Below are 14,296 nucleotides of genomic sequence, written 5' to 3'. Positions count from 1 at the left end.
TCACTCAGTTTCCAGGATGAAGGCAGCAACTAGGACAAAGGATCAGGCCCCCTGCGGTCGTTCCAGACCATCTGATTCCTGACTGAGGGAATCACTATCGTGCAGAGGTGGACACCACCTCTCTACGCTTCAGATTTGTTGTTGTTTAGTCACTCAGTCGTGTCTGACTCTTTTCAACCCCCATGGACTGTAGCCCGCCAGGCTCCTCTGTCCACAGGATTCTCCAGGCAAGGATACTGCAGTGGGTTGCCATGCCCTCCTCCAGCGGATCTTGCCCACCCAGGGATCGAACTCGAGTCTCCCATCGCTCCTGCTTGGCTGGCGAATTCTTTACCACTGAGCCATTAGGGAAGTCCTGCTCTTCAAATTACAGCGAGGTTTTTTCTTTTTCCATCTTAAAGTACCTTGACAACATTTTTAAACTTTACAAATAGTTTTTAAGGGTAGGTCATTTTCATAATGTTTAAAATTTATAATGTTTAGCTCTTCCGATGCGTGCCTGATCATGGCGCAGGGGCAGTGCAAGTTCCAGGCGCAGAAGCCAGCGAAGAGCAAGGCGGCGGCGGCGGCCTCGGCGCGGAACCGGCCCGAGGAAGGGCGTTATCGCGTTATCGCACCCAAGAAGGCACGCACCGTGCAGCAGCAGCTCAAGAAGAACCTGGAGGTTGGAATCCGGGAGAAGACTGAACATGACGTGGTGATGAAAGCCAGCACCAGCCTGCCCAAAAAGCTGGCGCTTTTGAAGGCCAGCACCAAGAAGAAGGAGGCCTCTTCCTCCACCAAGATGCCTGCCTAAGGATGCGCCCCAGCAGGGACCACCACTGCAGCCCCCTCCTCTGTGCTCAGGCCTGTGCGGTTAACCCCACAGGAAAGAGGAACTGTGCTCTCCAAAGACTTGAATTGCACCTCGAACCTGACCGGGGATCTGGCCCGTGAGCCAGTGAGGAGCAGGTCAAAAGCACACGGACTGGCTGGCTTTCTAGGTGCCGAGGTCTCAGCACAGGCCAAGGCCAGGGGGATGTCTTCACCGACTTCCTGTGTCCCCACTACCCCCTCCCACATCCCGTCTGGATAACTTGGAGCGAGGCACCTGACTTTGTCCTTCCTCCCAGGGTCACATGCTCCTGTAAGCAGGCCGTGCTGGGGCGTCGGGCCAGGTGCCCAGACCACCCGGCCAGCCCAGTTTACACATGAGCCACATGCCCAGGGAAGGATGAACAAGCTCCTGCACCTCCAGCCTGGGGGCTGGGGGAGAGTCTTTTCTTTCTCCCTACCTGGGGTGACTCGCCTGCTTGCCCTCCACGGATATCCCTGTGTCTTCCTGTCTGCCGGAGACAAGCCAGAGAGCCTAGGGAGCCACTTTCCCATCCGCAGTCCAGACAGTGACACCACCTTGTAGAGTCAAAATGCTGATTAAACCAGAAGCGCTTTCAAAAAAAAAAAAAATGCATAATGTTTAAAATTTCATAATGTTTAAAATAATTTACTTGGATTAGAGTAACAAAATAAAGCAGGTAATGCTGTGGACATCTGCATCTGTAGGGTCTCCTCCGTCTGGGGCTCAGCCTGGGTGAACAAGAGTCAGTACAAGAGAACAACAGAAGTGGAGCCCAACCAGCGGCCCGTTCATTGTCATGAGCCTGGTCAGGGAGAGGCCTGAGAGCGGTCCTGTGAGCCGCCAAGGCTCAGCTCTGGAGCCTGAAGACATTCCCGAATCTTGCAAAAGGTGGTGGCAAACAGTCCCCTGCTCTGGGGTGGGAGGAGGACAGGGAGGTCACCGAGGTCAGAGCAGAGTCCCGGGATTCTAGAGGGGGGTTCTCTGCCAGGCTTCCCACCACGCGGGCGGATGCTCTGAGGGGGCAGTGCTCCCTAGGCCTGGAGGGCGAGCCCAGCAAGGGTGGGAGACAGTGAAGAGGCCCAGAGCCCACCCCCTGCGAGGAGGTGTCCAAGCGGACCCTGTGGGCACCCTCTGTCGTCCTCCCGAAAGACCGATTTCTCAGACCAGCATCACCCGGGACATTCATCATTGCCGGAAGGGTGAGGTCTCTGCATTTAGTGATGACAGCTCCTGGAGCCCAGCACCCAGGCACATTTTGTTCCAGAAACCTTTGGGCCTATCTCTTCCCTAAGAGCTGTGGGTACCGCGTCCTCCTGGGTGTGAGCACGGCTGCGTGGAGAAGCCGCGGGTTTGGCTGCCTTGGTTTCTGTCCCGGGCTGGCATACGTCACCCTCGGCTCCGGTGAGTGCAGCGGGCCAGCTGTCACGAGCCCCCAGGGGACAGCCTGGGGTTTTGTGAGCTGTCTCTGCTGCCGTCCTGCACCAGGGGTGTCTTCCTTCTGCCCGGGGGTTCTCACTTCCTCTGCAGCTGCCGGCCTCTGGGCTTCTTCTCCCACTTACACGCGCTGTGGATCAGCTGCTTTTCCAGAACCCTGTGTCTCGAGAGAGAGGTCATCACCGGTCTCGGCTTTGTGCTGCTAGGTTTTTTCTTTCGTTTCCCAGCAGAATTTTTTGGGCAAATGTCACGCCCAACTGACCTCTCAGCCCTCAGCTTAAGCTGGAAACAAAGGATTGAGCAACGGTTTGTCTGTGAAACCTGCATCTTCCTCCTCTTTAAAATACTCTTACTGCAGGGCCTGGCCTCCAGGTCAGCTGCAAATGCAGTGATTCAAAACTTTGATTTCCTTCTCTCTGTGAGCAAGGCGCCTCACACATCTTTCTAAGGGTTTCTACATAATTTTGTTACTTCACGGAGCTCAGAGCGTTTCTAATTCCTCCATCACTGCTCCACGCTCCTCTTAAATCTGGTCATGTTCCTCATAAGCCTGATGGAGTTTAGACCTCATCTTTTCTTTACTAATTTAGTTTTATTACAGCTTTTTAAAATTTTTCTTTCTGCCTCTGTGAGTTTTTACAGAATTCCTTATAAAACACGTGACATTTCCATAGAGTTTTGGCTTCCCCGTAGCTTGGCCTGTTTCTTTCCACGGCATTTATCCTTCGTCATCAAAGTAAGAAGCAGATTTTCTACTGCAGTCTGGCTCATTTCTTCAAGCCCCCGACAATGTGTCTTGAAGCCCACTCACCTCCTCAGGCACACTCTTACTTTGCATCCTGACTTCTAATGTGGCCTTTGTTGCTTTGACGTCTGCCTAAAATCTTAGGATTTGTTGAGAATTTTATATTTTCATGGGACATTTTAAAACGTCTGTGCATCTGTTTTTCCATCATTTGAAATCGTCTACTCTTTGTAGCAGAGAAGTTTCCAGAATAAACTGGCAAACAACCAATTCCCCATAAGGAGGTAATAATTCCAATTTCAGGGAACTTGATGACGATCTGGCAGCCTCAGGTCCTCGGCCAGCACCTGAAAAAAGCATTTCCAGCATCCTTCACGAAGGACCAATTGAAGGACTTCTGTGTCTGTCTCTAGGCTGTGTTTGGAGGTACCTTTATCCCTTAGGTCATGTGCTGTCAAACAACCAACCTTTCTAAGATCTATTTCACATTCTCTGAGATTCTTTTTCTTTTTTTTTTTCCAAAATGACTCACAGAAGCTACATTTCCTCAGTTCTTTTATGTTCAAAAATACCTATTACCTTTAAAATTAAAAGTAAATGTAACTGGGCATGCAAATATTAAGGCATATTTTCCTTGAAATTTTTATAGGAATTGTTCTATCATGTTCTAGCATTGACTATTGCTTTATAAAATTCTGGATAGCTGAGTTTTTCCACCTTTATAAATGACCTGGTCTTTTTTTCTGTTTCTAACCTGCTTCTGAGTGTGTTGGGAATAGTTGGGTTCTCTAGTCGCTGTATATTCGAGATATTTTATTTACTAGAGAAATATTTATTGTTTTCCTGCACTTAGTTCCAGCAATGTGGGAGATATAAAGGCTAATAAGACATGGTTCCTGCCATCAAGGGGTCAAAAACCAGCAGGAAACAGAGGCCTCAATGGAATGAACCCTAACCTCACGAAGAAATCTAGTCTGGAGGTGGGGCCGGCGGAAACGGCCTTTGCAGTGTGGGAAGAAACTGTGAGAATTCCTATTTATGCTTATTTCCTTTAGCTCCTCCATCCACGGGATTCTCCAGACAAGAGTCCTCAAGCAGGCTGCCATGCCCTTCCCCGGGATCGAACCTGCATCTGCTACGGCTCCTGCATTGCAGGTGGACTCTTTACCACTGGGCCACAGGGGAAGCCCTACCATAAAAATAAAGAAATTAATGTAACAGTTAATGTTAAGTAGCTGATGTTCCCAGTGATGCTGGGGCCTCACAGGGTGCTGTGCATTGCGGTCACACGTTGTGAATCGTTCCCTGGAAAGGAGGAAGCGATGACGGTTGGCCACCATGTCATCGAGATTTTGCTCCACGGATCCTCACAGCTGGGCTTCAAACACTGCAGAAAAGAAACTGCAAAGTGAAGATATTAGTGATGCAAACACATAAGAAAAATAAGGAGATGGCAGAGCTTACACTCTGCTCCTTCCACAGGCTCTTAGTCAAGTCCATTGACAGGTAAGAAAACCATGAGTAGCCCAAGTCTGGTGAGACGTTGGCCAAAATAAAAGTGAGACAGTGGTGAGATGGTGACTACCTTCTGATGTCACTCAGGATACAACTCACACTAAATATACGGTACCTTGAGATACAGGCTTGTAAAAATAAATGTGTACAATTTATGGATAAATACCTTGGGCACAAATAAATAATAAGTATGTTGGGCTTGTGGGGGCTTTCCCAGATGGTGCTAGTGGTAAAGAATCTGCCTGCCAATGCAGGAGATGTAAAAGGTGCAGGTTTGACCCCTGGGTCAGGAAGATCTCCTAGAGAAGGGAATGGCTACCCACTTTAGTACTCTTGCCTGGGAAATCCCGTGGACAGAGGAGCCTGATGGGCTACAGTCCATGGGGTCACAAAGAGTCGGACAGGACTGAAGCGACTGAGTACATACTGGGCATGTATTCTCAACTTTTTTTTTAATGGGTAGAGGTGTGCAATGAACAAGCTGGGTGATCACTGCTTTTAGGCAATAAATGTAAATCTGACGCTAACCGGAGAAGAAGCCTGTGGGATCAGAGCATCAGCAACTCATGGTTCCAGGTGACCTGCTGGGGTGGGGGTGGGGAGGGTCGCAGGTAGTTACGATGCAGCAGGAAGAACAATGGAAATGTCACCAGTAAAGAAGAGGAGAGGTTTCTCCATTCGATGGAGCAGAATGAGACTCAGAGACTCGAGAACACATCCTCAAAGGAACTCGGCGGGCAGGTTCAAGTCTCCTGGGATGCACTGTGGAGGCAGAGAGGGGGCGGGTAGCACTGGGAAAGTAGACCACCCGAGTTGGAGTGGCCACAGTGCTGTGCTAAGAATTTGGACCAGAGACTCTGAACCACAGGGCATCCGTGGAGATGTAAGAACAAGGACAGCCATCAGCCAGTCGGTGCCGAGATGCCTCTGACACCTTTGGTGCAGAATAAGGGGCAATAAATGATGAAATTGATGTTAGTATTTAAAGTATCTATCTACTGTCTCTGTGCCTATCACCTACCTATCTATCTATCCACCACTGAGAAACTTGGGGCACCATATTAGCATCAAGACAAAAAAATGCCTCTATATATTTCACAGAGAGTAACAAGCTATTTTTAATTGTGGTAAAATGCGCACAAACATAAAAGCTGCCCTCTCAATCGTTTTTACAATTACATCTCATTGGCATTAAGCACATTCACACTGTGGTACAGCCACCACCGCCAGCCTCTCCAGGACTCTTCCTCTTGGAAAACTGAAAGTCTGTCCTCAGTAAATACTCGCTCCCCCCCCCCCCACCCCGGCCCTGGGCCCCTGCCCTCACCCTCTCCGCCTCTGCAAACTTGGCTACTCTAGGTGCCTTGTATATGTTAAATCATACAATTTTTGTCTTCTCACAACTGGCTTCTTTCACCAAGCACAATATCAAGGTTCGTCCATGTTCCAGCTGGTGTCAAAACATCCTTCCTTTTTAAGGCTGAATAGTATTCCATGTGTGTGTGTGGACCACACTTGATTTGTATGAATACATCCGTCTATCACTGGACACTTAGGTGGCTTCCACTTTGGGTATGGTGAATTATGCTGCTATGAACATGAGTGTGTATGCAAATATCTCTATGAAATTCTTTCAGTTCTTTTGAGTATATGTGAGAAACCAAATGTTTTGATAAACTGTCTCTCTAGAGACTAATTTGGAAGAGCAAAATTCTCCCCGAGGTTCTCTTAAGGAATTGTTTTCTTGAAAATGGACGGTGAATGTATGGTGGCTAGTGACAAGAAGGCTGGGCAGGTCAAGCCAAGAGTCCCTGCTCAGAGGGTGACCTGCTTCTGCAGTTAAGACATCGGTGACCAGGTTAATGGTGACCAGGCATCTAAATGCCAGAGGCAAAGGGTAGAGAGTCACAAATGCTCTGTGGACGTGTGTGCCTCTGTCTGTCTGAATACACAGGTTTAATTTTATTTAAGTGGCAGGCAAAGGTCTGGGGCTGATCTAGGAGAAAAGCGGTGAGCTGCCTGGATATCCATGTGCCCAGAGGCTGGAGGACCGGTTTCTACTGAGGGGGGGTGGGGGCAGCCCCGCAATCACAATTATACTACACTGCTACGGCGGCGGCGGCATGAAACTTAAAATGCACCCCTCAAACCTTCCTGAGAGTAGCATTCATTTCATAAATTTATTTCTACCTTTGTGACTTCACGGATTGCACCTGCCGGTCTTAGCATTCCGGAAGGCTCCCATTCAAGGGTATTTTCTACCCTCTGCTTGCCTTTTCCGCACAATCTGGCTCGGTCACGAGCTGTCCTTCACCAAGGATTCACAGAGTCCGCATCCTCTGGCCTGCCCTCCCCCAGCCCGAGAATCTTAGGGTCTCCGACGGTGTGGGGGAGGGGCGCGCATAAAAAGGGTTCCGGAGAGCGCGGTCCGACTCCCCCTGCCGACCTGCAGGACAAAGAAGGCAAGGCTCCGCGCGGAGAGCCCAGAGCTCTCAGGCTGGCCTGAGGCCACTCTCACCCCAGTTCGGAGGCCGGCCGTGGGAAAACCGCCAGCTTGACGGAGGAACAAAAGGAGAGGTCGCCGCCCCCTCCGCCACCCGCACGCCCGGCCTCAGCGTCGTCCCGCTCCGTCCCGTCCTTTGTTACCTGGGCCGGCTGCTCCCACAGGGCCCCGCGGCCGCGGAAGACGGGGCTCGAGCCTCCCACCCGGCCCTTTGATTAGAGGGCCCGGGGCAGCCCTGCGGGAGCGGCTGGCTTCCCGGGGTGGGGGGGCGGAGGAAAGGGGACCATCCGCAGGGGCCCTGGCAGCTGAGAAAGCTCCCGTCCCGGCGGGTCCCAGGACCCCCACCCCCCGCAGTCACAGTGTGGGTCTGGACCCCGTCCTAGTCCCGGTTCTGTGGCCATTGACTCCTTTACATAGATGTTAGGGCTGGTAGCTTTGCAATATTTCTAGCTGGAGCGCATTGAGACGAGTGAAAAAGGAAATAATGATGGATTTGCAGTCGCTTTCTTTCAATTCCGCTTCATTCATTGGCTAAGTGTCGGTTACCCAGGAAACCGCGGGCATCTCCACGGCAGAGTTGTCTGTCAGGCTACCAGCTGCGCGAGCTGGGTATTAAGTAGTGATTGCAGGCAGGCAGTGGGAAAACCGGAAAGCTCTAAGCCTTGCAATTTCAGTCTATGCAAAAGCACACACCTTGGTTTAAGAAAATAATGCTTTAACAATTCACTACCCATTCGGCTATGCAATGCCCCCACTCAATCAGACTTCTTCAGTTAATTAACACAATGACTCTCTGTGTTACAGATGAATGCAAACTCACTTGAGAATTTGTCCTTGAAAATACTCTGCAAAGTGTGAGAGCAAATAGAATTTTAGTAGCTTAAGGGGTATCTTACTCGCCTTGGCCTCATACTGTTATGCATAAAATTAAGGTGGGATTTTATTTTGCAGTGTTATTTCTACAATGGTCGAGGGAGGGGGAAAATTTAGAAATGTTAATGCATCATTAAAATTAATAGCTTGTAAAACACGATAAAATATATTGCTGTAACACCTTCACGTCTGATACACAGTGACCCAGATGGAGAGGAATTGTGTGTAATAAACAGGCAAAAAGAAATGCTGTGATGCTGGGAGAGGGAACTGAGATTAATTTTTTTTTTTGCTTTGAAAGCCCCTCACCAGCCTCTTCTCTGGGAGCTACCCCAATAAAGGTGACAACGGTTGGCAGACAAACTGAAAACTTCAGGGGAAGGGCTGGCTGTCTTCAGCACTCTTCCTTGCCAGGCAAAACCAGCTCCTTGTGAAAATTAAGATGAGGAGTCTCATGCTTCCAAACTGAGGAGGGGGCGTGGAACGGCTACCGAAGCTGGCAGCTCAGTGGAGGCGGGGGCGCGGGACGGTGCCGGCAAACGGAAGGAAACAAAAGTGGATCTGGGGCCCAAAATGCTGCGTCCCCGAGGGCATCCGGGCTTTCCGACGAACGAGTTCCAGCCCCACCCCGTCCTAAGCCCCTTTCCTGAGAGAAAGCCCAGGGAAAGGGCGTTTTCCCTCATCTTCTTGGACCCGAGTGTCCACCTCCGGCCCTCCGCGGAGACTAGGCCGTGAGACAGGGGCCGGCGGGGCTCAGCCGCCGGGCGTGGGGCGGATCCCGGCGGGCGGCGGCGCTCGGCCCCGGCCCGCTCGAACCGCGCCGCGCGCTTCCGCTCTGGCTGCGCGGGTGTGGCCCTCGCTCGCCTCCTTCCCGCGCGGTTCGGTGCCGCCCGAGCCGTCACCCCGGGCCCAGCCACAACCCTTTCTGCCTGGACACGATCCCTCTCCTGAGGGCTGGGCGCCGGGACGCGAGATTCCAGCCTGAGCCCTGACTGACTGGCTGCGTGGCCGGGGGCGTCCTTTTCCCTGGACGCTTTTGCCTCTGCAGGAGTGAGTAGCACCAAGTCGGGGTCAGGACCCGGTCCTTGGGGCCCCGCAAGCGGGCACGTGAGCGACCTTCCGCCGCTCTGCCCCTCGGCCGGCGCCTCCCCACCCGGACTCCCACAGCCGCGTCTTGGGACCGCCGTCGGAGCTGGGGGTGTCTGGGGGCGCCGAGCTTTTGTTCTCTCTGCCTCTCTTTGTGCGCTGGAATTGGGCTGAAAGCCCCCCTTCCGCCCACAGCGGGAAGGGAGGGGATGACAGCTTGCTGATACTTCAGGGGGTGGAGGGCGGGTCTCACTCGACAGCTGCGGGCTGTTCTCCGCCGGGGGAACCTGGGTCATTTGGCCCCTCTGGCCTGAAGATGAAAAGGGGTCACGTCACCTCGCAGACGACCTGTCAAGGGTCGGGGTGGAGGACAGGAAGCTTCGCCCACGGAATTGCGGGGACCAGGTTCCAGTGCGCTCTCTCTCATATACACACACACACACGCACGCACGAAAAGTAACAAAGAGATCAGCTCCTTCTTGGACTCCCTAGAAATTGTAGGTTTGAAGGCGTGTCGGGGCCGCGTCCGCGCACGCGCGCCGTGGGCCGTCAGGTTCGCGCGCGGCCCCCGCCCGCCCGTGCTGCAGTCTCCAGGCGGGCCCCTCGCCCGCATCGGCAGCACCAAGGTTGGGGACCTCGTGGCCGCCTCGGCTTCCGGCGCCTGGTGGATGATGAGAATGTCAGCGGTGGGGCAGGCGGCGAGCTCCCTGGGGACCTGTCCCCTTAGTGGACAAAAGATGAACCGAACACAGTGTGACTGTCAAACGCTTGGTCGTGGGAGGTGGCCCACGCGTTTTCCAGCTCTTTGTTCTGCCGCAGCCCCGCCCCCGAACCCCACCCTCTTCTGATCGCTGGACCGTCCACCCTGCCACACCCACCCCGCAGGCTCCCAAGGAACAAAAGCCGCCGGGTGGAGGAGTCCTGGGTACCAGCCGGGGAGCTGTGACTCTTGGAGAGAGTCGGGCAGGGCGGTGCAGGCCCCGAGGTGGCCCGGTCCCCGGATGCCGCATCCACAGAGAAAGGGCCCTTGGCAGAGACAAAAGAGGGGACGCACGGACCCCGGGGGCGGGGCGGAGGGCATCCTGAGGCCGTTGGGCCGTAAGTGTCTAGGGCCACGGCCCTTCGGCCCCAACAAGCTGTCACAAGGACTTCCTCCCGGGGCCGAGGTTCGGCCGCTGCACCGCCGTTGGACTGGGGAAAGGGGCAGGAGTCTCCCCGGGAGGGTGGCTTAGGGGGCCCCGGCCGAGGGTGGAAGAGGTGCCGCAGTCCGCGGTGGTGGCGAAACCCAGGCCACCAGCGCTACCACCGGCCGGCGCCCCAGCACGCGAGCGCGCTCCTTTCCGGAGCACCTGGCGGCCCCTCCACCTGTTCCAGTCACCCACCCACCCGGTGCCCGCTCTCCCCCCACACCCGGCCTGCCACGCCGGTCACCCTCGCGTCTCCACCCTCCCGCGCTCGGTTCCTTCACCCACCCCCCGGTTCTCGGTGCCCAGCTTCTCCACATCCCCCCCAGTCCTAGACAATGCGCACGCCCCCCACCCGGCTCTGCTCAGCCTCGGGGCCGCGCCCGGCCCTCAAGCCTCTGCTGATTGGCCGCGGGCCCGTGGTCCAGCCCCCTGGACGGTCCCTGGGGCCCTGAGCATTACGTCAGCGGGGCCTGGAGAGCGCTAGCGCGAAGGGGACTGGGGGGCTCAGGCTGGGGGCGCGGCCTGCGCGGGCCGCCCCACCCTTCTCATATAAAAGGCCGAACCCGCCGGGCCGGCGCTCTCAGCCGGCTGGTTCCCGAGCGCGTTCCCGGTGACCCCGCAGTGGGTGTGCAGGGGGACCGACAGACCGACCAGACGCCGACCCGGGCCAGAAGCAGCGAGCCGGCACCATGCGCGAGATCGTGCATATCCAGGCGGGCCAGTGCGGCAACCAGATCGGCGCCAAGGTGGGCGCGGCGCCCGGGCGGGGCCGGGTGGGGACGGGGGCCCAGCCTGACGCCCCTCGGGGCTCCGGGCGCGACCGTCGTCCTGAGTGCGGACCTTCCCCCGGCTCTGTACTGCGGAGCCGGGCGTGCCCCCGCGGCGACTTTCAGCGGGAGTGGGGGGAACCCCTCAGCTCGAGGCTGTGACTCGTGTGGCCTCTCGGTCCCCGGCCGCCCCTCCCTTCTCTTCTCTAAACCTCGTACGCTGTCCCGGAGCGCGCGCGGGGGTGTCCGCGGCTGTGCGCCACTCTGCGGGCGGCGCCGGGACGCCGGGAGAATCGGTTTTACTCGCTCGAACTCTAGTCGAGTGGCGGGGGGAGGGGCGGAGGACGAGCGTCTCGTGGTCCCTGGACGTGCCTTGAATCTAACCACCCCCGTCCTTCAGCCCCTCCGGTCCCTGACCCCCCCTCCCACCCGCTCCGCGCCGCTGGGCGCCCCGCGCGCCCGCCATCCAGTTGCTAGTCCCTCCTCTCCCCGCCGAGACCCCCGCCTCCCTCCTCGAGCAGCTGTTCGCCCAGGAAACGCCCAGTTTCAACTCCGTGACCCTGCAAAATGCAAGCCCTGCCGCGGTGCGGGCGTGACTGCCCTAAAGCTGCGGAGACGCTGGGCTGTCGGAACCGAGCCTTTTCATTGTGTGTCGCGGGCCTCTCGGCGGTGGGGCGTGGTCTAATGCAGGTTTTTCTGTGTCTCAGTTTTGGGAAGTCATCAGCGATGAGCACGGCATCGACCCCACTGGCAGTTACCATGGAGACAGTGACTTGCAGCTGGAGAGAATCAATGTGTACTACAACGAGGCCACCGGTAATCGCCTTTACCTTACCCTGCCCCCCTCCCCAAGGGACTGACCCCAGAAGTGTGGCCCCAGGGGAGGGTGGTCTAGCGGATTTAGCATTCCTATCTTTCCCTGGGGGTTTTTTTTTTGGGGGGGGGGGAGTGCTCCTTCGAGAATCTTTAGAGAATCCTGTCCTGTGTCCTCTCTTGGGGCTAGGAGCAGCTTCTGTAAGGAAGGAAGCTGGTACCAGGGCACCTTTTCTGAGCGCTCTGCCTGCAGGTCTGAGTCCTGCTCTGTCCCCGCAGGTAACAAGTATGTGCCTCGGGCCATCCTCGTGGACCTGGAGCCGGGCACCATGGACTCCGTCAGGTCTGGACCCTTCGGCCAGATCTTCAGGCCCGACAACTTCGTGTTTGGTGAGTGACTGGCATGGCTGATGGCCTGGACAGCTCAGAGTGGAGGGGTGTGGCTGCCTTAGAGAAAGCATGGAGCTGTGTACTCATTTTGTCTTAATATATAACCTAAAACAAAAGGTCTTTCAACCTCTAAGGTCCCTAACCTTCCTTATTTATAATTATGTCCATGACCAAATATTTTAATGTTTGGTCCTTTTAATGATAACCTGAAATCTGATCTGAACTCTGACTCACTGAGCTCTATTAAAGGGTTTAAGGTGAAAAGGAATTTAATGCAATCATCAGTGACTTATGAAGACTCTCTCCCTCTGGCAGGCCAGAGCGGTGCCGGGAACAACTGGGCCAAGGGCCACTACACAGAAGGCGCCGAGCTGGTGGACTCCGTCCTGGACGTGGTCAGGAAGGAGTCCGAGAGCTGTGACTGTCTGCAGGGCTTCCAGCTGACCCACTCGCTGGGGGGCGGCACGGGGTCTGGGATGGGGACCCTCCTCATTAGTAAGATCCGCGAGGAGTACCCCGACCGCATCATGAACACCTTCAGCGTCATGCCCTCGCCCAAGGTGTCGGACACGGTGGTCGAGCCCTACAACGCCACCCTGTCCGTGCACCAGCTGGTGGAAAACACGGATGAGACCTACTGCATCGACAACGAGGCGCTGTACGACATCTGCTTCCGCACCCTGAAACTGACCACCCCCACCTACGGGGACCTCAACCACCTGGTGTCGGCAACCATGAGCGGGGTCACCACCTGCCTGCGCTTCCCGGGCCAGCTCAACGCCGACCTGCGCAAGCTGGCCGTGAACATGGTCCCCTTCCCGCGCCTGCACTTCTTCATGCCCGGCTTCGCCCCGCTCACCAGCCGGGGCAGCCAGCAGTACCGGGCGCTGACGGTGCCCGAGCTGACCCAGCAGATGTTCGACTCCAAGAACATGATGGCCGCCTGCGACCCGCGCCACGGCCGCTACCTGACCGTGGCCGCCATCTTCCGGGGCCGCATGTCCATGAAGGAGGTGGACGAGCAGATGCTCAACGTGCAGAACAAGAACAGCAGCTACTTCGTGGAGTGGATCCCCAACAACGTGAAGACGGCCGTGTGCGACATCCCGCCCCGCGGCCTGAAGATGTCGGCCACCTTCATCGGCAACAGCACGGCCATCCAGGAGCTGTTCAAGCGCATCTCGGAGCAGTTCACGGCCATGTTCCGGCGCAAGGCCTTCCTGCACTGGTACACGGGCGAGGGCATGGACGAGATGGAGTTCACCGAGGCCGAGAGCAACATGAACGACCTGGTGTCCGAGTACCAGCAGTACCAGGACGCCACGGCCGACGAGCAGGGCGAGTTCGAGGAGGAGGAGGGCGAGGACGAGGCCTGAGCCGGCCGGAGGCGCCGCGGAGGCCGGGCAGGGAGGCCGGGCGCGGCCGAGGGGAGGGGGGCTCGCGGAAGGAGACGAGGAGGGCCCGGGGTCCCGCGAGGTGGGCGCTGGGGCTCTGGTGCTCTTCACTGTTGCCTGTCCCTTTTTTTTTTCTTTTTGTAATATTGATGACTTCCATGTAACATTTGAGGTCTTTCTGAACTACTGTTGTAATGGCTAAAATCACATAAACGTTTGTGTCCTAACGGTGTCCTCTTTTCTGTCTCCTCCTCTTTATTATCAATTTAAATGTCACTTTCAGAACACATTCTACTGAATCCTTCCTTCAGCAAGCGAAGGGATGGGTAAAGGCTCAGATGAATGTACTCTTCGGCTTCAGAAGGATAAAATCAAACCAACCACAGGCGTACCCAGTTTAGGAAGGGCGATCAATCTGACTTTTAAGATGCCTTTTTTTTTTTTTTTGGCTGCGAGGTGGGGCTAGTGGGGAATTCCCCCCAGCAGGGGTGGAACTCTGTCCCACTGCCCAAGTGGAAGTGGAGGGGCAGAGTCCTAACCACGGGACTACCAGGGAATTCCCTTAAGATGCCTTTAAGTAAATATTTTATTAGCTGAGAGATGCCTGCTTGAAAGCCCAGACTCTTATGGAGAAATCCTACTCCACCTTTATCTCCTCTACAAAAAAAAAAAGAGAGAGAGAGAGAAACTGGGGATAGTTACTATATGCACACAGCACCTAATTCCAAGCACAGAGTGGAAAAACCAGCCT

General features: G+C 55.5%; 2 protein-coding genes across 2 annotated transcripts; both read left to right on the top strand.

Moving 5' to 3' along the window:
• The first annotated feature begins 488 nt into the window (after window positions 1-488).
• On the top strand, window positions 489-1,431 carry LOC122430103 (leydig cell tumor 10 kDa protein homolog). Its single transcript, XM_043450904.1, has one exon. It carries the CDS (start codon window positions 506-508, stop codon window positions 794-796), a length of 291 nt encoding a protein of 96 aa, XP_043306839.1. The 5' UTR covers window positions 489-505; the 3' UTR covers window positions 797-1,431.
• A 9,323-nt stretch (window positions 1,432-10,754) lies between these two features.
• On the top strand, window positions 10,755-13,777 carry LOC122430099 (tubulin beta-2B chain). Its single transcript, XM_043450898.1, has 4 exons — window positions 10,755-10,927; window positions 11,656-11,764; window positions 12,041-12,151; window positions 12,467-13,777. The coding sequence occupies exons 1-4, from the start codon at window positions 10,871-10,873 to the stop codon at window positions 13,525-13,527; spliced, it is 1,338 nt and encodes a 445-aa protein (XP_043306833.1). The 5' UTR covers window positions 10,755-10,870; the 3' UTR covers window positions 13,528-13,777.
• The last annotated feature ends 519 nt before the right edge of the window (window positions 13,778-14,296 follow it).

Source organism: Cervus canadensis, chromosome 28 (genome assembly GCF_019320065.1).
Source record: "Cervus canadensis isolate Bull #8, Minnesota chromosome 28, ASM1932006v1, whole genome shotgun sequence".
Lineage (NCBI taxonomy): Eukaryota > Metazoa > Chordata > Mammalia > Artiodactyla > Cervidae > Cervus > Cervus canadensis.
This window is presented reverse-complemented; position numbering and strand designations above follow the sequence as displayed.

Coding starts and splice junctions, on each gene's coding strand:
- LOC122430103 (XM_043450904.1), top strand. CDS start 506: ATGGCGCAGGGGCAGTGCAAGTTCCAGGCGCAGAAGCCAGCGAAGAGC.
- LOC122430099 (XM_043450898.1), top strand. CDS start 10,871: ATGCGCGAGATCGTGCATATCCAGGCGGGCCAGTGCGGCAACCAGATC. Junction 11,765..12,040: donor GTACTACAACGAGGCCACCG/GTAATCGCCTTT, acceptor CTGTCCCCGCAG/GTAACAAGTATGTGCCTCGG. Junction 12,152..12,466: donor GCCCGACAACTTCGTGTTTG/GTGAGTGACTGG, acceptor TCCCTCTGGCAG/GCCAGAGCGGTGCCGGGAAC.